The sequence below is a fragment of the Lycium barbarum genome, chromosome 2 (genome assembly GCF_019175385.1).
Source record: "Lycium barbarum isolate Lr01 chromosome 2, ASM1917538v2, whole genome shotgun sequence".
Classification (NCBI taxonomy): domain Eukaryota; kingdom Viridiplantae; phylum Streptophyta; class Magnoliopsida; order Solanales; family Solanaceae; genus Lycium; species Lycium barbarum.
The window spans coordinates 809,670-837,410 of NC_083338.1; the positions used below are offsets into that span (position 1 = coordinate 809,670).

A 27,741-nucleotide genomic window follows, 5' to 3' on the forward strand; every position below is an offset into this window, starting at 1 on the left:
AGAAATACACATTTAAAGTATAAAAATGTCAATGTATCTCTTAGAGATACAATAATTAGGAGTCAAAATTAGAACTTTGTCTATAATCTTATTTTCCTCAATGTAAAATATCATTGAACGAAGTCCAAGAAGAGCATTCAGCTTATAATGATCCATCGCCTCGACTTGAGTCCCAACCAAATTATTTCATGCGTGTTTGATGACAAGAAGAATGGAGGATAAATATGAAATAAGGAAATGTCGCAACGAGGAAAATGACAATGAATTACATAAATTAAGCTGCATATTGATACATTCTAACAGAGCTATATTTACATGTCAGTGCCAGAAATTCACATCTAAAAACAAGTATACACAAACGGCTCAAGTCACATAAGCATATCCTTTTTCACTTTTTACACCGGAAGACCGATCTTATGCTTCTCATTTTCCTTTCGAGACGGAGATCAATCTAACCGGAGATGGTTAAACATCACGGATGCAGAGATATGCCTTCGTTCACATCAAATTCTGCAACCAGTATACGGTATTTCCGACCGCGCCTCACAAAGGAGCCCACCACTTGAATGAAGGACAAGTTGAGCATCGCAAGTGGCAAATATACTTCAACACTCTCCTTGAAGTAACATAACTCCAGAAATGGTATTTTCTGCACCTCTAGTCGAAAGAGATCAACATGATTCACCACTTCAGAGTTTTCCGGGCTTTGTGAGAAAAACTTTTCACAGTTACTTTGTCCGCAAATGTTAATGGAAATTCTTCATCAGCCTCCTCTCTTTGATCAGACCAGCTCACTGTATTTCTATCATCCTTTGAACTTCCCTCCACAGGTTCACAGGACGAGTAGGAATCCTCTGGTATATCCCGGTACAAGTGTTTTAGCATAAAAAGAGCTGTATCTTTATCTCTCCAGTAGTTCCTGCAAAAAGTTAAATCATTTAAAAGATTTGAATATACCATAGAACAAACGGAACATCTTGATCAAAAGCTGCCTTAGAGATGAGATTCATGAAGCAATGTAGTACAACGGTTGGCAAGCATTTTTGACCTAACACATCTCACCAACAAAACTATCTGCAACAGAGTACAGAATGAACCATAGGCAATCAGGATTTGGATCCCAGCAGAGACGATAAAAACCCTAGATGATTTCTTACTATTCTTCTAAGCCTTGGTAGATAGATTACCTGATACCTATGCTGGTACTAGGTAGCAAGTACCCAATAGATTAGTCGAGATGTGCATATTCAGTTATCCAAAAAAAAAAAAAACAGGGTAAAAGAACCATACCGCTTAAAGCTGAGAAACTAAAATAGAAGAGCTAATTGTAAGGTCAAGTTTGGATTCAGCTTTCTTAAAAGACCTTCACATATATGCAGAAGAATGCAACAAATTGACATTTACATATTTTATTTTTGAGAATGGTAACAGTTAATCTATATAACTACATCCAAATACGTAGACCCCCTTCAAAAGTATTACAGCTTACATTACTTTCCTATTTCCACTAAATTACAACCAGTCAATAGCTGGTATGTGAGAATATTAACAACTCTAAATTCGATAGAGTTTTCTAAGGATGTTGAAAGGCTTAATCAAAAGAAATGTTGGTTATGACTCAAGAAGCTTCAACGATCTCCTAAAGGAGTCAAAAGCCAGAGAATCATACAAGATAGGCAGCATGAGACCACATTCGCCTCGTTAACGAACAAGGGAGAACACAAGCACCACATACATGTTAGAATATGTCAAGGTTCATTATACACAGAAAGTCACATGTATGCTTTCTGATTAGCTAACTGCTCAAGTAGCAGGCGTTTAGACATACATTATTATGCAAATATCGTTTGTAAAGCATATTCAAATTGGTTTTCCTTTGGATAATATTTGGTTGAAATCGAAAAAACGAGTATTTTAAGTTTAAGTTAAAAGAAGAATATTTGCGAGTTGCCATTGTGTTTAGCTGCATCAAGAAAAATACTTCTGGCGTAATATTCCGCATAACTAATACTCCATGACATTTTTTTGCAACACAAAACTTTAATTACAAATGTTATTTCTGTGTAAATAACACAACATTTAGTATCCCTACTTTGTTACTAAAATCTCTGAACTAGTTCTTGAACTATCAACTCATTCTCTTGACTTTCAATGTTATGCATTAACTAGTCTCACGTAAACAGGATGACAAGGAAGGAAAAACTTCTAGTACTAGGATAAATTGACCAAACTTTTTGCTCTATCGATTTTTGGTTGGCAAGGATGGTACATAGACATGCATTTCTAGCCAACAACAAAACCATCCTGGACAAATTTTGCTCCTAGAAAGTTCGACTGACACAGCCAGATAGCAGGGGAATTCATATTTCTTTTAATGCTTAATTAATGACTCTAGTGGGGTACTCTATTGCATAAAAACTATTTTGAGTTACAGAAAAAGTCCACTACGACAAGGACAGATTTGATGGAGTTCCTTAACGAGAGGAGACTTGTAGCGAGAAGTACTGGATATTCCAAGGAAAAGAACCTTAAGTAGTGGAGTCAGTTGACCTAATAAACCCTCTTAAGTTGATAAGGATACTTACGTGTGCGCTCCAAGGGTTGAGATGTATGCATGCCGAAATGTTTTATCCTGCAGTAAAAAGAAATAAGAACAAAAGGCAATTGTGACTGGTGAGTATAAAATATATGGAGAACACTGCCAGCTGTTAAAAGGATCAAATATGAAGAACCTAATGATTTGTACAACATATATATATATATGTGTGTGTGTGTGTGTGTGTGTGTGTGTTTCATTTCTTACAATCATGTGGATTTCAAGAAGGAAAAAAAACTTTGATCCAGTTTGCTGGACACTAGAACTTCACACGTGGACATACAGTAAAGCACAAAATTTGATTAGTAGATCGCGGAACACCCAATGCTCGTAAGCTTTTAAAGCTTGATTCCTTACAGTAATCCTAATTCTTTTAAGCTTTTAAAATTATTGAAAAGTTTCTTTTGAGGGTCTTTCTCTAATTATTAGTATGGGAACAGGAGGTCATACTTCCGCTTTTCTGCATAACGTAAAAGCTAAGAATTCAGTTTTCCTAACGCATGCTGAGAGAAGATGACTTCTTCTGTCATTGATTTTATGCGCAATCTCAAGCCAATCTTGCCTATTATCGATGGGGATTTTATCGATGGGAATGATCGGCGTTAGTTATCAGAGATTTTACATGCTTTTTTATAGCTGGCAAATTCATATTTCCACTTAGTTTTGTCATCAATGGTGAAAATGTATAGACCCATTCAAACTAGTTTCCCGATCATTTTTTTTTTTTAAATGTATAGACCCACTCAAACTGGTTTCCCGATCATTTTTTTTTTTTTTAAAAAAAAAAATGTATAGACCCATGAAAAAGTCAATGGAGAGGAAAGGTGAAACTTTTTTTGAAAAAGAAAAAAGAAGAAAACATAATTTAAGCTTTTCACGTGCTCAGATGTTAGTGTAAAATAAACAATATGCCATGTCAGCGCAAGGTGTACACGAGACACACCTCTGTAAAGTGAGGTGTCTAAATGGTCACTAAGAAAGTTGAGGTGTCTAACTGAAATTTCGTGCCAAGGTTATGGGGCTATCTATGTATTGTATAACACCAATCTGAATACTGAACCAGCATCCACATAAATATGAACATCAAATGACTAGAACAGCTACAAAAAAACAATGGAAGGGTACAAAGAGCAAAAGAATAGGTAGTAACACAGAAGATTAAGCCTTCAATTGCAGAAGAAGCTGGGAAGATATGACGTAAATAGCACAACTATTTCAAGGTCTACAGGCGAATGAACGTACTTGTAAAACATGATCTACTCGACCATCTTCACTTCCAGTTAATCTCTCCATCATAATTGAACCATATGACCTCTCTTCTATCTCCTGAGAATCTTGGGGACCCTCTGCAAGAAATTGACATAATTACCTAAAAAGATAGGAAGTAAATGGTGTTTGATGGGTTGGGGGGAAGAAGCTCCAGCTTGATTTAGAGCTGATAGCTTCTGTGACAGAGAAAAAGGAAGAGGAACGATTATTATCTAAACTGGAAGAAAGCACATGAATAACAGATGCTTGCTTTTATTACCATCTTCGCCATCCTTGTCTCTCGATTGACAAAGAGTAATCACCTTTACCTAATCAAAAAGCATCATTAAGATCCATAACTCATTGGCATCATGAGACCTAATTGAAAACCATAAAATAATCACAGAAAATAAGGCTAAACACTAAAACAAGCAAATCTACCCATTTTCTGTAAATGACTTTTGAATGACACATGAAGTTCACACCCACACCAACCAAATAAGAAGGAAAAAGTAAATGTGGTACCTTATTCCCCACAAAGATATGATGATAATTCAGGATTCAAAGTTTCGAACTTGTGGAGAAAATGCATGTCATAAAAAGCATCAGATGAAGACGACATGTTTCCAGCATGATAATTGAAAGGGGAATATAAGGTTATAGAAGCATAACCCAAGTCGTTCAATTCATGGTTTCAACAAAAAGTTGATTTAAAATGAAACAAAGAATTGTTTTCCATTTCAAGCTATCTGTTCAGCAGGGATCTCTACTTTCTTTTTTTCTTTTTCTTTTTGATAACTGTGGTGTCCGGGCCAGCTTGCGCGCACCTCGACTAATTCCACGGGATACCTGCCACCTCCCACCAGCAACAAGTACCAAGCAACTTTGGCTTTATAATGTTGAGACCATGCACAGATCTATACTTTAAACAACTGTTCTCTGATTCTGTTAAGGTCATTTAGGATCCAACCAGCAGGTTTCATTTATAGTAAGCCAAATAATAAATTCTTCAATTGTCTATCTTTAGATGATTACAGGACATCGAACATCCTAAGGATTGACATCAAATCTAATCATCTCAACTAGAAACATACAACCCTTATGTGCATGTAATGTCATGAACACAAATAGGGAAAAACACACCTTTACAGTATTAATATTGTTCACAAAAGCCTGTGAATGCAAAGCTACTTCTTCTTTAAATTCCTGCACCAAGTAGTATCAGAATACACATTAATACAGATGGTAGAAGGAACCTAACACATTAATTACGTATTATGGAGGCCTTACCTGAAAACCAACATGCAGTCGTTTCCCACCTCCGTGGTAGGGTATAATGACGGGGCGTTTGTTGAGATATTCCTTACAGACGAGTGGTTCTATTCTGAAATAGGAGAGAAGCATGCATGAGCTTGTATAACAAAAAGTTGACAAAAATTAGCAACAATGACGACAACGAAACCTGTATGCCACCGGATCAAAAGGGTGGAATATGTTGAACATTTGTCGACAAGCTGGCATCTCTTCAACTATATTATCCTCTTCCCAGTATTCTTTCCCCCTGCCTGTCATACCAGGATAAAACAGAAAATAAGAAATGGAACTAAGTGCAAAAGATGCACCACCATCTTTAATGTAGAGAAGAAAAAGAACGGGCACATTTCGAACTCCCATGAGTTTCCGAGAACCAACAAAAAAATGAATTAACCCCTTAAAAAGTAAACATCAAAAGGCACCAGCCACCACCAACATACAGAGTTTATAGTATCCTAAGTTGCTCAGACTCTCCAAATATGTTGCCGCACCCGTGTCGGATCCTCCAAAAATACACTATTTTTTGGAGGATCCGACACGCACCCCTCGATAGTTTTGAAGAGTCCGAGTAACATAGATAGTATCCATAGAATTCTTGGAACTTGACTAAAGGCAACATAATGCACCAGGAGGATTTGACAAATATTTTTTTAAAAAGTTAATTTGACAAACATTTATTTACTGCTTCTGAAGTAAAAAAGCAAATCTTTCGGCTGAGTGATATATAAAGATTAGGTTTATACTGCACAAGAGTCAGCAGATTCTGATAGTAGTTAAAGTAAACTTATACTATCTATAGAAACAAACACTAGATGTCAATTCAATCAAACAGACAACAATCTTACAGGCTTACTAGTAAAATATTCAAGAGATTTGTGACAAAAATATAAATTATACACCCCACTACCTCCAAAAGATTCAGAGGAAAAATAAGCAATGAAATCAACTGCGCTTAAATATAGACAGTAGAAGAATTACCAATCCCAATACGGACATTGCGGAGGGAAAGAAAAACACCAAGAGGGGATCCAACAGCGAAAAATGTATCGACCTTTTCATGAAAGAACCAAAAGAATGAAACAGCCAAAGTTAGAAGATGTCTTGGAGTATCCAACAACAGATGGAGAATAATCGTGAAAACTAAAAGATCGAATTATCAAAAGCAAGTTAATGCATTCAAAGAATATTGGTAATCACACTATACTTAGAAGGATAGTGAATATTGCTAGTCCTCTACTACAGACATGATGAAAGCATATTAGAATTTAGAAGCCCTTAGAGTGATGAAGATATCTATAAGGTCAATGACTTTCTTCTAGGAGTTTTTAAAGAACAATGAAAGTCCTTCTCCAACATCCAAACAAGACTCGCCCAATCACACCCAGAAAATAGTAGCATCTTACAATGGAGAAGTATTACCTTAAATTTCAACTTTGTGTATCTTATTTGCGGGGTATAACTCTTTGCGGAATCACTTTCCTCAGGAGAAAGCCTTCCAGGAGTATATTGAATTCTCGTAGCTGAGTTCGTTCCTCCCTTTTCTGCTTCCATTACACATACCATCCCAAAAGAAATTTATAAGGACCATTTAAGTTGATACTCAAGCACAAATGCTTTAAGTTGGGGAAAGTTAAAAACTAAGCTCCATAAATGGTTATTTATTCCTTCAGGCTGTACCTTTCTTTACACACTCGGATTCTAATTCTTGGAGTTTTGCTCTCAGCATATCAATCTGGACCAATCTCATTGATGGAGAAAAATAAGTAGATAGAAAATATTACAAAAATGAGAAATGCATGCAGAAAATGACATGTCACCACCTCTTCCCTCAGGGAAATGATTGTTCTGTCTTTTTCCTTTTCAGATGCTCCCTCATCAATATTTTGATCAAACTCAACTATTCCATCTTCCATTTTCTCGGCATCATTTATGGTGTCCCTTTCATCAATAGGAGGTTCGTGAGAATTTTCATTTGCTGAGGAATCATTAAGTTTCTTGAAATCATCGGTTGTGGCTGTTTCGTCTGAGTCTGATGAAGCAGGAGGGCCCACTGGATGACAAACATCTTCAGTACGATCTTCCACAGAATCTGATGAGCTTGGTTCTACATTCATTTTGTCTTTATCTGACACATTACTTTTATTTTCCCCCCTAATATAGGTTTCATCATCTGAACTGAAGGCAGAGTTTTGGTCTAAAGATAGGTTGCTTTGATCCTGCTGAGACAATTTATTCTCATTTTGTTCTTTGTACAACCACTCCATGGGAAAAGGGGAGGACAGTTTTGTTTGATGGCATAGGATATCATATGACAAGACACTCCCAAGGGAATGACCATACAAGGAAACCTGAAAATTTTACAAAATTTTAATATCTTTAACCTAAAATGTATACATCAAGTTCTTAAATAAATAAGAAAGGACACTTTGCATGCTCAATCACCTTTATACCTTTCCACTATAACCGGGATTCCTCTTAAGAAACTTCAAGTATAACATATTCAACTGGTTGGAGACCTGGCAACGGAATAAACAATTAGCTCCAAGCACTAATGAGATGTTTTTCTATTGATTTGTGCCGAAATCTAAAGGTAGGCAATAGATTGACCATAATGAAGTGCCAATGCATATCATATGAAGCAAAAACAAATTAACTGGTGAAAAATGCTAAAATGTAATATACAGAATGACCTGGCAGAAGTGAAGAAGAGGAAAACAACAACTATACTTCAACAGGAGGTTGTGGTCAAGCTACATGCATTCTCAACTACATTTCCAATATTCAATCGTTTGGAGTACTAGAGATTATCTATAATTTCTACTGACATACAACTCTTTAAACTAACATTGAACCTAAGTTAAGCATATTATCATGACTAAGCATTAATTCCAACTAGTAGGTATCGCCTATATGGATCTTTTGCTTCCATTGTGTTCTATATTCTGCTAAATATGTATGGATTGCAAGTAGGTCTATCTCGCCCCCTTTTAACACCTTCAACCGTCATGATTACAAACCCATAGACTGGTGCGTTTGGAGGTATTCATAGGTATTTTAAACCTAATTATTAATGACTGACACGGCTAAATCAGGGTAAATTAATAGATAACGAAATAATTCAGAAAACATAATAAAATGCTCTTCAAATCAAGATGAGCAAATCTTTTGCAGGAAGTCATGCAGTTTCCCTGAACATACCTTAAGTCACACAGGAAGGTCAATAGAGTCATTTTCTAATTGTCACTATCCTTACGCTTGGGAAGCCTTGTACTTGGACTTTTATTTGGTAAAATTGGTTGAATCGTTTGTGGTGCCTTTAGTTTGGTTCCACTAGAGGTCATTGTTGCTTTGATAAGAAGATCTCCGATGACTGAAGTTAGAATGGACTACCTTCGTTTTCCCCCCATATGTTTCTATTCCAGCATTACACTCTATCCTGCATGCCTAGTGCCCATTCAGTTCTATTACAAACAACATTGTTTGTGTAACTAAAAAATTCTGAAACTACATTACTTTATGATTTGTAGTTATATTCATTAAATACTTCAGAATAGGTTAACTTATAGTTCTTTGAGTGATTTACACGTGTATGATTTCACTCTAAAAACGAACTACTTCTTCACAACATTATAGTAGATTTGGCACTAGTTATGCAACATATGAGGATTTCATCATGAAGAAAAATACAAATGTGGACAAATCCTCTCCATCAAAGCAAAATTTAAAGAAAACTAGATATAAATTACACATTCAAAGACAACAGTAATTCCTATGATCACATATTCATTACAATTATCCATTAAATGAATTTACCCGTCTTTTGAAAATTTAACAAATACAAGCTGACAAGAATACACAGTTAATTTCTAAAAATAGGTTATGTGAACCACTTGGTTCACAGATCAACAGCCAGGAAGTGAATTCACGGCCTAGTGTAAACAGTGTTATAAGGGTAGTAAGGATTTAAGGAAGATAACACCAGTTTGACATAAGGAAATTACTAATAGTGCATTGTATCAACAACCAAAAATCTAATTAGAAAGGTGCATAGGGTGCTTGGCCTTAGGGCCATACACCACATTTCAGAGAAGCATAAATTTCCACTTAGTTACCCATTTGTGTTCCACAGTAACTGTAACAAAAGTTATGTGAATTAAGACCCCTCATTCTACAGAGCCAAAATAGTTTGGGCCAATGGAAGTAAGAGACTTGTAAGTTGAAAAAAAAAAAAAAATATATATATATATATATATATATATATATCAGTAGAAGTAAATTTTATTAAATAGCAGACAGTCCCAAGCTGGTACTGCAGCAATACAGAAATTAACTGGACATAGAGTCCTCAAAGCTGAAGGAAATCCAAGAAATCGAGCAAAACATCAGTTCCAAAATCAAAAGAAGTGTAACTTGAACGTTTGAATAGAAGAAAGCAGTGCAATAAATCAAACGCAACAGCTGAGCAACATCAGGAAGAAAAAAGGATAGCAGGGAAAACTTGAACTGGATAAAGCACATTAGAAGTACCGAGTCAATAATAGTCTGGCAGTAAATGGGGCTCATGTAATACAGCACATCATGCACCGTAGCACTCAACACCTCGCGCAATCCCCGCACACCATCTAAAGTACATTTTTCAACTGCAGCCTCACCACCAAGCTTTAAGCCCTTCCTCCACTGGTGGTACCCACAATTGAAACATAAGAAAAATTGGCGTTAGTTCACAATAACAAATCAACAGGAAACAGATCAAGGGACAGACCTACGAAGAAGAAAACCCCAAAATATCACATGACAGGAATGCAGAAGATAAAACGCATAAATGTGCTAAGGGACAAAGGGGGGAAGGTGTGGCTTTAATTAACAAGAAAATCATTTAATCGAAAGAAAAAAACATCATATTCTATAGCTGCAGTAAGGTGATAACTGGAAACAGTTTTACCGAGCATCACTAAGCATAAACAATGTAAATTCAAATACAAACAGCAGGCCTGCTTTTTTGACATAGTGCCAAGTAGACAGTGTGAATGTACCTACTTGGTATCCTCGATTTGGCCTACTCCTCTATCTTTTGCCTTTTACGGTCTGGAGGAGGACCCCTAAGCATTGGGGAAACACTTGTGGTCTCAGATTGCTAGGCCCTAAATCACATATCCTATAGACGATTTTACCTACTACTTTTAGATGCTTCTAGTGTTCATCGTTATGATCAACATTTGCTACTAGCCCTTATGTTGCAAAAAAAAAAAAAAAAGGACAGAATATTAGACTAAGGAAAGCAACATATTGCAACTTGAATGACAATGTTGTAACTTTTTCTTTCCTTCTGATTTCTGAAATGAATTTCCTATATTTACCCACCCAAATTTGTGGCTTGGAAGTTGGAGGTTGTTCACCTCGTGCTTAACACAGTTAAGGGGTCGCTCTCCTGCATTCCAAAGATGAAACCATGTTCCAAGTATACGAAATCCAGGAGATTCCGATCCAAACATAGAAGATTGGATGTTTTTCATAGAGAACATACTATTAGATGCCTTGCTAACATAATGTCTCTATTTCCAATGCCAGGGGAGATTATTACAAAGCTGGATACCATCAGAAGAAATATTCTACAGCAAGGCAATTGTGAGACAAAGAAGATTCATTTAGTAGACTGGGAAATTGTCATTCCCAGCAAGCAAAGAGGTGGATTGGGAGTTAAGAACCTGAAAGTTCACAACCAGAGCCTTTTACTGAAATGGCTATGGAGATTTGCATGAGAGGAACAGTCTTTGTGGAATTTGCATGAGAGGAACAGTCTTTGTGGAAAGAAACTATTATATCTAGATATGGGATGGAAGATCAATGGATTACCAAGGAAGTGAAGAGTCCTTGTGGAGATCCATCAGGATGTTTTGTGGCCCAAAATTTGGCATAACTCCAAGATTTGAGTAGGAAATGGAGGGAAAACATATTTCTGACATGTTTCAATAGTCTTTGAAGCATTTGTTCCCTGAGATTTACAATTTGAACCAACAGAAGATGGCAACTATTTGGAAGTTAGGGATAATTTTGGTTGGAATCTCAGTTATAGGAGATTGCTCAATGACTGGGAGGTGGAAAGGTTGACAGAATTTTACAACACCATTGAGCAGTTCAAACATTTTTCCACTAATGTGGACAGTTTAGTTTGGTTGAAGGAAAAGAAGGGGATAATTTCTGTCAAATCAGCCTACAAATGCATTCACAACAGATATACTCAGCTGGGATTCTGGCCTTTGAAGTTGATTTGGAAAGTTAAGATTCCTTACAAGATGGCATGTTTCACTTGGTTAGTGGCTAGACAGGCTGTTTTAACTCAAGACAATGTGACGAAGAGGGTCTTCAACTATGTTACAGATTTTTTTTTTTTTTTTTTTTTTTTTTTGGTGAAACTGAAGCAGAGACGATTAATCATCTTTTCTTACACTGTAATGTGGCAGGACAACTTAGGCAGATTTTTCTTAATTTGAAGGGTCTAAACTGGACAATGCCAAGGAGTCCAGTTGAAGTTCTAGCTTGCTGGAACAGAGATGGGAATCTGTGGAGAGATGGAAGGTTGTCCCAGCCTGCATCTGGTGGACAATATGGAGGGAGAGGAATCAGAGATGTTTTGAAAATAAAAGTATCACTTTCCAGAAGTTAAAATGAACTGTCTAGTGGTTTTCTATTTTTGGAAGGCAGAGGATATAGCTAAGATTTTAGATAGCTTATGAAGGAATAGCTGGTAGGTTTTGCTTTTGTGACTACTACTTGTAATTACTACTGAAGTACAATATTGGTGTATTTCTTTGTGCATGATAGAAATGTTAACTGTTCAAATTTGTAGATTCTCTATATTTTTTATACCTCTTGTATACGGAAAGCTTTTCCATTATCAATAAGATTATAGTTGCAAAAACAAGATTATTTCTACGCTTTTAACAAAGAGGCTCAGGCTAGTCAGCAGCAAACTAATTTCAAGCACGCCGAGTGATAACCAAGCGGCCCTTCATATCGCATCAAGTCTGGAATTCCACAGGAGTCATCAGATTCACTAAAATGGAGATGGCACCTTCATATCGCATCAAGTCTGGAATTCCACAGGAGTCATCAGATTCACTAAAATGGAGATGGCAAAAAGATGGAAAATTCTCTGAAAAACCAGCCTATAAGCTACTATCCAGTCCCTCACCCCCAGCACACTATTTGGCCATGGAAGATCATTTAGAATTGTCTGATACTCCCTAGAGTGGTTGGGCAGCAACACATGTCGATTGTTTGACTCACAAAAACTAGCAAATAAAGAGCTTCAACATATGCAGTAGATGCTTGTTATGTGAGGCATCTATGGAGGCAGTTAATCTATCTTTTGATCTGTTGAAGAGTTCCGACATGTTAATGAGATGGGTGGTCTCTTTATATGGGCTTAGGCAATCCTCCCCTCATAAGCTAGCTTTTGGGGTTGAGTTAGGCCCAAGATCCATTTCTTTACATGGTATCAGAGCAGGACCCGTCTCACCCGATGTTGGGCCCCCATATTAAATTACCCATGCTCCAGATGTCCAGCCTTGAGCGTGAGGTGGGGTGTTGAAGAGTTCCCACATCAGTGGTTAATGAGATGGTTGGTCTCCTTATATGGACTTGGGCAATCCTCCCCTCATGAGTTGCTTTTGGGGTTGAGTTAGGTCCAAGATCCATTTATTTACATGATCCACTGTAGAATAGCATCGCAAATATAGAGTATGTTATCGGGCATTTTGGAGTACATTAGGTGATGACTTAAACTGTAAAGGAATTGAAATAAGCTGGCATGGCAGGAAACTGAAGAAGGAAATCAAAAAGATATGGAATTCCACCACCAAGTGTCTTCTCACTTCTGGGTTATTTGGCGGGAAAGGAATCAGAGACCAACTAACAATGTATACCAAATAAAGAAATATAACAGACCAACTATGGAAGCATTTCCGGAGTTCATTATGTATCTTCATAACAATGTATTTTATTTGGCATTGGTAACATATCTTCTTAACAATGTATACCAATTAAGAAATGTAGCAGACCAACAATGAAAGCATTACCTGGCATGGGATGAAGAGGACTCTCTGAGTGCCACGTTGGTACGAGGTTAAGTGTCGTTCAGCAAGGATTGACGTGATATGACGGAAGTCACTAACATCATCTACAAGATTTGATTTTTCCAACCTTTGACCAATACCATGAACCATGAACACCAGATGTCGAACAGGGACCTATGCACATCAGTATCAAGTTACAAAGGTTGCACTAAAAAGCTACCATAGAAGTTCAAAAGAGACCACGCTACATATGGATGTCAAAAGTGGAAAAGATGCATGCTACCTTTTCCGAAAAAAAAAAAGAGGGTGGAAAAGATGAGTGTTGTATATAAAACTGCACATCATGAACAAGTCAGTGGATATTTTCTTTTCAGGAAATTTTAGTAATCTCAACTAACTTGATCAGCAAAGGAAAAAGAAAAAGAAAAACAAAGTCAGGGGAAAATTGGTTAAACACTAATTATTGAACTCTAGCAAACATGGATAGAGAGACATATCATGCAGATAGAACCACCTCAACGATTTGGACAAGATTAGTTCATCTTTTGTGCACATAAACTATCATGATTGTCAATCAAAAAACAATTTGAATACGTGCCCGAAGATGGCGAGATAGGAGGAGGACAAAGCACGAAGCCATATACAGAGGCTGAACTAGATAATAAATGCAGAAACCTTTACGGCTAAAAGAACTTGTGCTTCTGGGGTCATTTTCCTATGTAGCATCTCTCCCTAAGGTCATTTTATTACACACACACGTGTAGCAAACAAGAAGCACTTGGCCTACCTGTGAGCAATAATCATCCATTTCTTCTTCCTTCCGTTGACGTAATTCGTCCTAAAAGAAACAGATGCATGAGTGCAATTTCAGCAACGAGGAACAAGAGAAACAGATTAAATTCTAAAAGATCAAGCCCCCTTGTGCACCACAAGCCAGTCTTCACTCTTTATAATTAGCAGAAGGCATAAAAACAACTTGCTTATTGTGAAGAAACGGACCTTGGGCCTAACTCAACCCTAAAAGCTAGCTCAGGGGGGAGGATTGCCCAAGACCATATAAGGAGACCATATGAGGTCTCCCCCCTCTATGCCCACTCAGGAAACAAGATTCAATGACACTGAGCACCAAGAGACCATCAGTAACAAAGGAAACCAACATCTGTAAACTTGATATCAGAACAAAGAGAACCGACACTAGTAAATTTGATAGTGAGCAAATGCATGCCTGTGTTGGTTTTGATGACTGAGGAAGAGCATATCCACGCCTTAGCTTAACACCACTCCCCCCAAATCCTATAGCACCAGCGAAACCAGAGGCATCAGCATTTAGCCAGGCTTCCCAAGTATCATCTTCTCCAGTAAAAATAGCATGCAGTCCCTGCATTGTAGCAAGCAAGTACATCAGTAGCAGTTTAACTCAAAAAGCATATAAACAAAAGTTCCATAAATTCAGTAATCACATACTGGGGAGAAGCCTTGCATATCAACTCGAGCTGCATAGAGCCCTGATGGCTGAAAGGTTCTTCTATGCCAAACCTGTGGCAGCCAACCAAGACTCATCAACTAGTATTGAGGGAAAATTTGAATGATCCACATAAAATGAGGAGGAGCATAAAACATCAGATAAAAAAGGAAATGCACAATTTGGATTAGTAAACAAAAAGATAACAAGGTAAAATTTTCAAATGCATTTTATGTTTTATAGTAAGTTGTAGGAATCCATCTGCCACATGCTGCCACAAATTCTCTAGAAGAACATGTAGAAACAAGATGGTAAAACCAATTACATATAAATCTTTGCAGTCAACATCAGGGAAGTATATATCAAAAGTGCCACCCTTAGTGCTTCACTTCTGCCAAATACCTTACTGCGATATGCAAACTCCAACTGCTCAGAAACATCTTCACGTAGTGGAAGCCAATCCAGACCCCCTTTACGAGCAAACCAGTGACCTCTTAAGACACGACGATTTTCTCCATTCCAGTAAACAGGAAAACAATGTCTCTTCACCAAATCTACCTGCAGATATGATGACAGTCATTATTCAGGATTATTTTCTTTCCAGCAGGAGGCAGAGCTGGAGACAGGAAGCCTGCAAGACATTTTAGAGAACCATAACATGGGTAATTTTTTATTTATTTTTTATGAAGTAATAGTTTTATTTATGATGTGGGAGGTCGCACTATACAAGTGGTACACAAAAAAGCAGTGGATTACATAAAAGACTTGATTCACCACAAAGGATACTCAATCATCAACATTAACAGAGACCGCATAGTTGCACGATAAATTCACTGAAACCCAAAGACAAGTCCTCAAATTTACAAAACCATCGTTTTTCCCCTTCAAATCTCTCTTATTCCTCTCCATCCCAAGTACCCATGTAAGGGCCAAAGAGTTACGTCAGATACTCGCCATATTATATTCTGCTTCCCAGATAATAGAGCTTTTTATAACTTTTGCAAGGTTCAAGAGTTCAAATTCAATTAAAGTTAAACAACCAACTCAACTAGGAACTTTTGTACTCCCTCCGTCCCATTTTTTATATGAAGGTGTTTGATTGGGCACGAAATTTAAGAAATAAAGGAAGACTTTGAAACTTGTGGTCTAAAACAAACCATAGAAATTTGTGTGGCTAGAAATCATTTCAATAAGGGTAAAAGGATAAATTTAAAGTTTGAAATGTTACTAAATATAGAAAGGTTTCATTCTTTTTGGGACTGATTAAAAAGGAAAGAGTGTCATGTAAATTGGGACGGAGGGAGTAGTGTTTTTCTTCTACCACCAAAGATATAAAATGTAAGTAAAAGTAATTTCCTCATCCTTGCTCCCAGTTAAATGACGTCACATGATACGGAAGGGAAGGAGTAGCAAAACATAATGATTACACCAATAAATTCAAGAATATATAGTCATGTTGAATCGTAATATGTCTTACACATCTGATAAGTTTATACTGTTCAATTACAGAAACAACATGCGCAAGTGTTTCAAATGCACATCCCATAAGGTCCTATACATCCACCAAAGCATACATCTGTAAGAAGATGGTTAAGTAAACAGTAAATATTCATTAGTTCATGCTTCATGTGTTAAGACCAGGTTGTATTTTGTACTGTCTTTTATTTACCCTCTTCCAGTTAATCTCTAATGCAGAGCTTGAACCAAATTAGTGAACCATATAAGAGTCCTGGGCAAAAACCACAGTCCATGCTATGGCATGCATAATTTACATACATCACATGTTGTACCCTAAGATTTTTGCCATCGGCAAACATCTTTATATATTTTATCTTAACCCACTCCTCTTAGCAGGGCTATATTCTGCACTGCAACAGGTTCTCTTTTTGTTTCACAAGTATTATGACAGTGCAAAAGGAAGTAGTCTTCCTTGATGGATTAATAGGCAGCAATGAATATTCATCCAAAGAGAGAGTGAAATGGACAAAGGATACCTCATAGAGGCCACCCTTTACGGGGACCCCGACTCTTTCTTCTTCAACTGAATACTTTTCAGCTGCTTGAGAGCTCTCCGGAGAAGATATTTCTGATGCAGGACTAAATCTATTTGGAGCCCCTTTTGGGCCCTCACTGCACTCTGCATACTCTTTCCACCAACAAGAAAGCAATTCATCCTCTCTCTGTAAAGGTCAAACCAATTAATACCTCAGATATCAAAATACAATATTTCAGACTCTAATATCAGCACAAGTTATACCATGATGTCTTCTTGGTTTCCCTTTTCTCAGACAGTACATGATGACCATTTTTATACAAGAACTTAAATTTTGCATAATCAAGCAGAGGTGAAGTAAATAAGGAGCAATAATTCTTTATCTCGTACCGACAATTGCTATACTAACTGGGTCATAGATTAACTATTTACAGATGATAAGTAATCTAAATAAACAAAACTCTTCAGAAAACATTACCTGCAAGAAAGAAGCCTCAATTGCAAGAGAATCTCTCATGCCAAATCTAAAGTAATCACCCTTTCCCACTATCTCTGCTTGGGGGACTGCGGCAGCAGGTTCTGTGCAAAAGTGAAATCCACAAAGGACAACCTAGCTTTATACATGAATACGACAGCTCATGCTCACAGTAATTGACAAATCTATAAATTTGGACTCACAAGTTTAAAGAAGATCTGCATCTTATTGGAGAATTTATGACTCATCAATACATTGTAAACCAGACACTACAAGCTGACTCATCAGGATTAAAGTTTCTGATGATATAATGAACTCCTTTGTAGACAATTAACTCTACGTTTGATGCTTCGGACCCTGTTGACGGGGGATGCTTTGTGCACCGGGCTGCCCTTTTACAATGTTGTTGCTCAGAAAAATTATGTAATTTTTTTAGTTCCGACATCTTTTATTTTTAAGCTGCAGAAATCGCGTTCAAAAGGAGTGCAATGTTTGGAGGACAACAGATCTTCTGAATCATATAATCAACAGCAAAAGCGTAAACAACAAAATAAACTAGCGAGTTGCTTTTTCAATTGATTGTTCCCAAGGTAGAATCCCAAAGAGGAAAGATATCCATGACTCAGGAGTCAAGTTTGTGGCCGTACTCCTTTGAGCCAATACATTAACGACCTTCTACTTCAATTCAATTATTCTCACTTAACTATGCCTCAATCCAAAACTTGGGGTTTGCGACATGACTCATCTACATCCATTCAGCTCTATTTGATCTTATTTCATTTTAATATTCTGTCTTACAATATTCTGTCTTTTGAGGTAAATTAGGGCCTATGGATTCTCTAAAACTAAGGAGTCCATCATCAGATTACAAAGCTGTAGCCAAAAGTGACAATCCCAAAAACTCCAAATTTTGAAATATATTCAATCATCCTATTCCTACACTAAAAGTATAAGTTCTGTAAACAACTACTTTTAGCACGATAAATATGAAGCCTTTGGTTTTCAAAGCATCCAGAAACTCCAAATATTGAGATATATACTCAATCATCCTATTCCTATACTGAAGTGCAAGTTCTGTAAACGTCTACTTTATTTTTTATAATGGTAACATAAAACGTCTACTTTTAACAAGATAAATATGAAGCCTTTGGTCTTCAAAGCATCTCTTATTCCTCTCTAACCATATAGTTCACATGATGCATAAAGGAATGGTTTTCAAATCTGTTTCAGGCTTCTGCTCACTCTCTGATTCTGCCTTAACCATAAAAAAGAGAATGTGCCCGCATCCTACATCTGCTGCAAGCACTTCAACACAGTGACAGAGATGGAATTTTATTTTCACTAAGGGGATTCAAAATATGAAAAATTAAACATACGAAGAAGGCAAGGGGATTCAACATATACTATATATACATCAAAATAACTTAAAATTGAATAATTTTCCGCCAAAGGGGGGCCGGGTTCCCACTTGGCTCTGCCACTACATTAACATACAGAGAACCGAAAAGCAACATGTAGCAACACATGACATGTGGAGTTCATATTTCAAATTCAATGATATCAAAGCAAGGAACTCAAGCAACTACTAGAGCAGTGTGCAAATATGCATGCCAACACGGGGACCTACAAGATTTACAGTTAGAGTAGAACATACGGTTTACTGCCAAAGGCATCTTGTTGAAATACCAACGAACATCACCACCATCTGAAGGACTTCTAGTCTGAGCAAGGTACTTTTGCCTACCCTCTAAGTGCTCAATCTCATCTGCTAACCTCCTAATATTTGACGGTGTGTTCTTCAACAAGTCAGGAGAGCTTTCATCAATCCAACTTTTAGACCCAGAAACAGATGCCATTTGCTCCTACCAGTCAACTATACCTTCAAATGAAAAAATAGGTATGCAGCATCGATGTTAGCAAAATACAAACTCAGAAATCTTAGTCAAGTGGTATGAACTCGAATACTTATAGATATTGCCCAGCTGAAAACTCTAGTTCATCTTTGTTTACTGAAATCTTCTACACAAATTCATCAAACAAATGCACAACTGATTTGAGGGCATTAATTAAATCTGTCCATCAACAGAAAAAATGCTTTGGACATTGAAATTTTTGAAATTGGAAATCCTACTTATGTGGGTTATAGATGACTATTAACCAGAGAATTGTGCTAATACCCAAAGTCCAAACACTCTCTACCAGTCAACTATACCTTCAACAACAACAACAATAACAACATACCCAGTATAATCTCACAAATGGAGTCTGGGAAGGGTCTATGTATGCAGACCTTACCCCTATCTCGTGGAGGTAGAGAGGTTTTTCCAGAAGAATTTTCTATTTCATATATTTTATTTTACTTTTATATAAAAATGGAATTTTTTTCTTACCCCATCACCCCGCCCTGGCCCCCACCCCCCTCGAATTTTCTATTTCATATAGTTTATTTTACTTATAGAAAAAATGGGAAATTTTTTCTTACCACCATCGACTCGAGTGCATCAAAGCAAGGTAATTATGAAAGAGGAAATGCGGCAGCAAAGAAAACATGACAACTAATAAGGAAAGCAGTACACAGCATTCAGAAAAAGAATAGTAACAACAGCAAAATATTGTGTAACCATAACACCAGTAAACAACAAATGTATGCAGCATCTAGTATTAGCAAAATACAATTTCAGAAATCTCAGTCAAGTGGTATGAACTCAATAAACTACAGCCCATCATAAAATATTACGCCACGTAGCCCAATATACAATATTATACAACATTATGCCTGGTGGAAAGCATTATACATAATCTATCAACCTTGTATAATAGTGTATAAAAGGTGTTTATACACAAATATGGATTAAACCAGATAACAAACTCAAAATATGGGCTACGTGGCGTAAATATTTCCTCCAAGTAGACATAGACCATAATTTTCCCAATTTCTCAGAAATCTCAGTCAAGTGGTATGAACTCAATAAACTACAGCCCAAGATAAAATATTACGCCACGTAGCCCAATATACAATATTATACAACATTATGCCTGGTGGAAAGCATTATACATAATCTATCAACCTTGTATAATAGTGTATAAAAGGTGTTTATACACAAATATGGATTAAACTAGATAACAAACTCAAAATATGGGCTACGTGGCGTAAAGATTTCCTCCAAGTAGACATAGACCATAATTTTCCCAATTTCTCAGAAATCTCAGTCAAGTGGTATGAACTCAATAAACTACAGCCCAAGATAAAATATTACGCCACGTAGCCCAATATACAATATTATACAACATTATGCCTGGTGGAAAGCATTATACATAATCTATCAACCTTGTATAATAGTGTATAAAAGGTGTTTATACACAAATATGGATTAAACCAGATAACAAACTCAAAATATGGGCTACGTGGCGTAAATATTTCCTCCAAGTAGACATAGACCATAATTTTCCCAATTTCTCAGAAATCTCAGTCAAGTGGTATGAACTCAATAAACTACAGCCCAAGATAAAATATTACGCCACGTAGCCCAATATACAATATTATACAACATTATGCCTGGTGGAAAGCATTATACATAATCTATCAACCTTGTATAATAGTGTATAAAAGGTGTTTATACACAAATATGGACTAAACCAGATAACAAACTCAAAATATGGGCTACGTGGCGTAAATATTTCCTCCAAGTAGACATAGACCGTAATTTTCCCAATTTCTCAGAAATCTCAGTCAAGTGGGTATCAACTCAAAAAATTACAGGTTTTGCCCAAATAAATTCTCTAAACTACGTTTATTGGATTATTCTATATAAAATTCATCAAACAAATGTTCAACTAATTAAAAGGGCATTAATTAGAACATTGAAAAAATGGAAATGTGAATTGTTAATTTACCTGAAAGGAAGGATTAAAGGGTTTTGTTGGATTCTAAAAGAGGAAATTTGTACTCTGTTTTTTCGTGTCTAAATTTGGAAATTGAATCGTGAGGGAAAAGAAAAATTGAATTGTAAAATTGTAATTGAAATGATGAAAACAAACTGTGGAAAAGAAAGAACCAACGAGAAGGGAATATTCTGTTAAAATCCATCTGAAAATTAAATATTGAAAAAAGAAATGCTGCTAATCTCATTAAAAATACTCCCTCCGTCTCGAATTATTTGCCGTGGTTATAAAATTATTGTCACAAATTAGTTATCGTTTTAAAAATTCAAGACATAATTAATTATTTTTTTCACATTTTAATGGAGATAAGACATACATAGAGTAAACATTTATTAAAAAGATATTATACTTTAGACATGAATAAGGGCAAATTAGTTAAATATTTCTTTTAATTAATATTTTTTAAGAGCATGTAAAATAAAAAAGCGACATATAATTTGAAATGAGAGAGTGTAAAATATATCCACAAAATGAAATAAAATAAAAAATGATTTTAAAAAATGATAAAAAAACATATTTGAACTATCTCTTTGTCACAAATTTAATACCTTAACTATCGGTGGTTCCTTTTTATACTCTTATTTCCGTGTCGAATTTAGAATCTAACTGAGGAAATTGAATCGTGTGGAAGAAGAAAATTGATTTGTATTGCAAATTGAAATGAAAAGAACGGTGGAAAGGAAAGAAATAACTACTCCCTTTGTTCAATTTTACTTATCCAATATTTTAAAAATATATTTTTACTTTTACTTGTCACTTTTAACATATCAATAAAAGAAATTTTATTTTTTCTTGTTTTATCCATAATATTAATTACTCACTTTAAATCATTTTTCAAATCTAATAAAAATATGCACCTATTAAAATGGTACATTGGTAAATTATACATTTCATTTATTATTCCTTAAGCAGCTTGAAAAGTCTAAAGTGGATAGATAAAAGTGAATGAAGAGTAGAAGGGAATTTATAGTTAGAAGGATATATTCTGTTAAACCCATGAGAAAAAAAAAATGAAAGGGGAAGTTAACGGTTTAATTAACCTTGTGCAATTTTAATCCAGTCAGTTAATTGCCCTCGAATAGCCGCCTTTACATCTACTTTCCAGATTTGTATGGACTTCTCTAATCAAACAATATCTCATTTATTCAAACGTAAGAAAAGAGAATGGTGCACTTAGTTATTTCATCATATTTTGGAAAAGAAAATTTAAATAGCTAGAAAAAGAAATAACTAAGAAGAAGAAAGGATGAAGAAGAGTCTAGGAATTATTGGTTGTTCAGTGAAAAGGAATATTGTACTTTTTGTATGATAAGTACGTATATAATGTGCATTTATGATGGATGACTAGAAAATTATTAATTATTTCCCACATCGTTTTCTTGTTTAGTTTATCTAGCAGTATCCTATATCTCTTTTGGCATCAATTAATAAGGTCTTGCACAGTTGCACTCAATGTTTGATCAAATTATTGAAATTGAAAAGGAAGATGCGACAAGAGGAGGTTGCTCATGTGGTACAGCACCTTCCATTTCCAATCTTGTTGTGAGTAAGAGCAGTAGCTTCGAAAAAATAAAAAAGTACACATGAAAAAATCAAGAGGGTTCAATATATACTATATATACATAAAAATAATTTTAACCTTGTATACTAGCTCTGCCCCTGTATTTGAACCATTGAGGGAGCAAAAATGTGTGAGCTCCTAGGAAGAGGTGAAGAAAAAAAAGATGTGAAAAAAGGAATATTGTATGTGATATAATTCGTAATTATGGAACATGCAATGTGTGGATGAAAAGAAACTTATGTATTATCTCAGGTTGTATTCTTTCATGTATATCTCCGGCATTCAAGATCTAACCAACTTTGTTTTTATTTTCAAGCTATAAAGGAGCCCGGTGCATTAAGCTTCCGCTATGTATGAGATCCGAAGAAGGGTCGGATCATAGGGCTATATATATTGAAATTGAAACTAAAAAAGATGGAAACGTCATGGAGGAAACGTCATGGAAAGCACTGTATGATAAAATATGTAGCAAGCAGAGTTATAGATTCCTTCCATATCTTCCAGTATCTCTGATGGGATTCTTAAATTTTAAAGGCCATGCCAACTTTCACTAGCAATAGATTTTAATCTAAATTAGTAATCTCCAAAAGCAATGGAAAGAAAAGTAGAGACAATATCTCAAGATTTGATCAAACCAATTGTTCCTCAAACTTGTGAATCCTACAATTTATCAGCTCTAGATCAACTTGTTGATTTTTATCCCTTTGCTGGAAGATTAATTAATGATAACACTTCAATCAGTTGCAATTCCAAAGATGATGATTTTGGAGTAGTGTTCATTGAAGCTTTTGCACATAACTACAATCTCCAAGACATCCTCTCAAATTCTGATCAAACAATAAAGATAGCAAATCACTTCCTCCCAAAGCTCGAGGATAATTCACCTGCTTCCACCACTATTGTTTTGCTTGTTCAACTCACATTCTTAGAATGTGGAGGCATGATTCTTGGTTGCTCCTCTTCTCACAAGCTCGAGGACGTGGCGTCCTTTGGCGCTTTCGTCAAATGTTGGGCAAAGGCAACAATGTTGGCTCTAGGAAATAAGTCATGTTCTCTGTTCAGCCTGATTTTATAGCGCTTACAAAAAAATATATTCCCCACCTACCGAATTGACATGGCCACCTTTGCCAGTCACGAGTAAGAGCCCGTTTGGATTGGCTTATAAGTTGTTCAGCCTTTTTGAGTGTTTGGCTGGCTAGTTTAAAGCCATTTTATGCATAAATAAGCCCAAAAAAATAATTGGGCCCATTTGACTTAGCTTATCTAAAGCAGCTTATAAGCTGGAAAAAAAAAAATTACCCTGCCCCAATTTTTTTTTTTTGGCTTATAAGCTGTTTTCAGCTTATAAACTGCTTATTTTAAACTCATCCAAACAGGCTCTAGTACTTGTACGTTCATGCCACGACCCCAATTATCGTGTGTCATGAAAATCTTCGTCTTCAATGCGTCTAGCGTCTCGAATCTCAAGTCTGATATTGTCAGTGAGGACGTGCTGGACCCCACGCACGTTGAAGTTGTGTCAGCTCTTATATGGAAATGTGCTACGACTTCGTCATCATCATCATTAATGTCCTACTTGTCACACACGGTGAACTTGAGGAAATGGTCCGTTCTAGCTTCATTGTCCCACGAAATTGTGGGAAATTTCATCACGTTCTATTGGGAAAATAAATGTGAAAATGACAAAGACTTGTCAAATTTGGGTGCAATACTAAGAAAAGTTTGTCACAATTCCATAACACTTGTAAAAAGTATTTAACCTCTGCCACGAAATTGTGGGAAATTTCATCACGTTCTATTGGGAAAATAAAGGTGAAAATGACAAAGACTTGTCAAATTTGGGTGCAATACTAAGAAAAGTTTGTCACAATTCCATAACACTTGTAAAAAGTATTTAACCTCCGGCTCAGTTGTTGATAATTGGAGGATGTTTGAAGATTTGATAACAAGAAGTGATATAGAATTGTATACTTTTAGTAGTTGGTGTGGGATGCCATTTTATAATGCTGATTTTGGATGGGGGAAGCCTGTTTGTTTTAGCATATCAGAACTTGGGTACAAGAATGTCATCATACTGTTGGATTCTAAATATGGTGGAATCGAAGCCTGGATTTGCTTGGAATCAAAACATATGGAACAATTTGAACAAGTTCCTGATTTACGAAAATTTTCCAACATTAAATGCAACGACTAGAGCCACCCTTTCAGTCTCGAAAAAGTTGAAGTCAGCTATATGATTATGAATCATGTTGATTATATTTTGATATAGTTTTAAATTCTTGCAGTGTGATTTGTCCATCAAATAACAAGAACAACAACTACTACTACGTATCAGTCCTGAAAAAAGTTGAGATCGGCTATAAGAATCCTCGTTGATCATGTTTGGATATAGACCTCAAAATCTGCAGTGCGATCTCTCCATAAAATTCAACAACAACGACGGTTCAGTCGCTGGAAAGTTTGATCCGCTATATAAATCTTCGTTGACCATATTCGAATACATCTTAAATTCATGCAGTGTGATTTCTCTTTGAAAGCATTTAGATTCATGTCACCAATGTGTATCGACTTTGATTAAGGTTCAGTAAAAAAATATCATTTGCTATGAATAAAAGAAATATAACTCACTTTTTCTTGGGAGAACCTTTAAGAAGATTGTTGCATTGTTCGTTTAAACAATCTTCTTCAATTCGCGTCATAGTAATGGAGAAACTCCTAATACGGAGTGCTTTCTCTTTTAGCGGAGAAACCCCCTTACTACATTGATATGCTAAGTACGACCCACACAATGAATGGAAAAATTACATCCACTGATCAAGAACATGTTAAGACCATTCTCGGTCTAATTTTTTATTAGCATGTCATTACTTCTGCAATTTGCCACCAACTATTGCTCCACATAATGAAATGTGCCAATCAACTCACACGCACCTTTGAGCAACATATATGTTGCACAATGTAGGATGCTCGTACACATGCCGAATTGATGCAAGTGAAAGAATCGCTCCCATCGACCTTTTTCCTTTATGAGTCTAAATTTTTCGTATCGTTTTAACTATCTTGTCCAGTAGATGACTGAATGTCTATAAATAAGAAATAAGAAAAAAAATTGCTGCACAACTCTTCACAATAACTCGATAGTGTTATACACCGTTTAAGCATGACGAAACTAAAATCACACATGATGACATATTGATGTAAAAGCAAAAATGATGTCCAAGGTTTAGTATGCTTGAGACATTGGAGAATCACTCTTTACATGTTTCACAATGTTTGAAGTGCTGAAAAATTACTTTAGTTATTTTACTATAATTTTGAGATTAATTCTCATGACAAAAATGTTAGAATTTAGTAAAAGGTGTTGGATAAGATACCATTAAATTCAATTATAGAGACAACTAGGAAAAATACTTTTGATTAAAGGCTACAACTAGAATTCAACTTGCTTTTAATAATTTTACTATAATTTTGAGATTAATTCTCATGACAAAAATGTCAGAATTTACTAGAAGGTGTTGGATAAGATACCATTAAATTCAATTATAGAGACAACTAGGAAATACTTTTGGCTAAAGGCTACAACTAGAATTCATCTTGCTTTTAAAATCTTAAATTATAATCATATTAAGAACAATCTAACAGTAGTGTTACTTAGTAGGTGTTTGGCCATAGAAGCCAAATACTATTTTCAGTTTATTTGGAATTGAATATGGAGTTGTGTTTGTTTATACTTTTTGAAAAGAATATTTGATTGTTTGAATGTGTTTTTTTTTTTTTTAATATATTGAAATATGATATATACCCCTCAATTTCTAAAAACTAGAAAACACCACCCAACTTGATTAATTTACCTAAAACATAAAACCAAATTTAATATCTGATAATGGATAATCACAAATCTCAAAAATTGGATCCCATATTTTTGTTTAAGTACAAAAAAATTGCTTCACTAGTTCAAATATCACAATTAATATATTTTTTTAAACTTGTTAGGTTGATTTTTGACTAGCGCGGATGAAGAATGTTGAAGTGACAACCACATTAATTCATATATTCACATAAGTTATTCAATACATGATATAATTCATAACTCTGATAGTCGCTCTGTGCAACTTAATTATTTCATAAGCACCTATTAACTTCAACTCGTGCAGATATCGAATAACTCCGTCCTACAAATATATATATATTGGAAATCAATTAGGACAAAAACCACTTTAAATTAATTAAAATGATTTATTACAAATAATTCTATAAAGATTCGGTTTAGGGAAAATACATTCTACCTCTACTTGGAGAAAATATTTACCCGAAATGGCCCATATTTCTAATATTACTGAAATGGCCCTTTTATACATTATTATATACTTTTATACAAGGTTTATACATTGTCTATAGTAAATGTATAATGTTGCATATATGATGTAATATTTTATCCTGGACGGTATATTTTTTTTTTCCCTATTTTAAAATGCCAACTCAGAAACCCCCTCCCCCCCCCCCCCCCCCCAACCCAACAGAAGCCCAATAACACTGCAAAACGACTCGGGTAATTCGCAAAATTGCCCTTCTTTTGGGATGGTCTTTAAATTTTACCTCTCATATTTGAAATCTTTAAATTTGCCCTTCGGCTAAACCCCATGGGTTCCAGGTTTGAACCCCAACACAGTCAAAATTTTAAAAAAAATTCGCAAGACAGAGTTTAAATTTCGCTATGCCCCCACCGGCATACACTTGTGAAGGAATTACCAAAGTTATGCCGGACCCGACATACTTATTCCTTATGGGCAGGCTTGGCATAAGTATACCGGGTCCGGCATAACTTTGGTAATTCCTTCACAAGTTTATGCCGGGTCCGACATAAAAGTTTGCCCATTAAAAGTATGCCCCCACCGGCATAAACTTGTTAAGGAATTACCAAACTTATGCCGGACCCGACATACTTATGCCTTATGGGCAGACTTGGCATAAGTATGCCGGATCCGGCATAACTTTGGTAATTCCTTCACAAGTTTATGCCGGGTCTGGCATAAAAATTTTCCCATTAAAAGTATGCCCCACCGGCATAAACTTGT

General features: G+C 35.8%; 2 protein-coding genes across 4 annotated transcripts; one reads left to right on the plus strand and one right to left on the minus strand.

The window, feature by feature from the left end:
• Nucleotides 1-243: 243 nt before the first annotated feature.
• LOC132625237 (phospholipase SGR2) lies at nucleotides 244-21,206 on the minus strand. Of its 3 annotated transcripts, XM_060340092.1 has the most exons (22): nucleotides 21,058-21,206; nucleotides 18,818-19,042; nucleotides 17,167-17,267; nucleotides 16,690-16,875; nucleotides 15,098-15,253; nucleotides 14,698-14,769; nucleotides 14,459-14,611; nucleotides 14,021-14,071; nucleotides 13,237-13,407; nucleotides 9,686-9,835; nucleotides 7,609-7,674; nucleotides 6,979-7,506; nucleotides 6,836-6,890; nucleotides 6,578-6,699; nucleotides 6,137-6,209; nucleotides 5,307-5,409; nucleotides 5,135-5,228; nucleotides 4,988-5,050; nucleotides 4,116-4,173; nucleotides 3,839-3,942; nucleotides 2,586-2,632; nucleotides 244-919 (listed from the first exon to the last, which is right to left on the minus strand). In XM_060340092.1, exons 2-22 carry the CDS (start codon nucleotides 19,017-19,019, stop codon nucleotides 682-684), a joined length of 2,793 nt encoding a protein of 930 aa, XP_060196075.1. In that variant the 5' UTR covers nucleotides 19,020-19,042; nucleotides 21,058-21,206; the 3' UTR covers nucleotides 244-681. The 3 variants fall into 3 exon arrangements, with proteins under 3 accessions (XP_060196075.1, XP_060196082.1, XP_060196091.1); XM_060340099.1 differs by lacking the exon at nucleotides 21,058-21,206 and having other exon boundaries at nucleotides 4,125-4,173; nucleotides 18,818-21,045; XM_060340108.1 differs by lacking the exons at nucleotides 18,818-19,042; nucleotides 21,058-21,206 and adding an exon at nucleotides 17,367-18,770.
• A 2,027-nt stretch (nucleotides 21,207-23,233) lies between these two features.
• Nucleotides 23,234-23,741, plus strand: LOC132624243 (tabersonine-19-hydroxy-O-acetyltransferase-like). The gene has a single exon (XM_060339050.1). The coding sequence runs from the start codon at nucleotides 23,259-23,261 to the stop codon at nucleotides 23,739-23,741; it is 483 nt and encodes a 160-aa protein (XP_060195033.1). The 5' UTR covers nucleotides 23,234-23,258.
• Nucleotides 23,742-27,741: the final 4,000 nt, after the last annotated feature.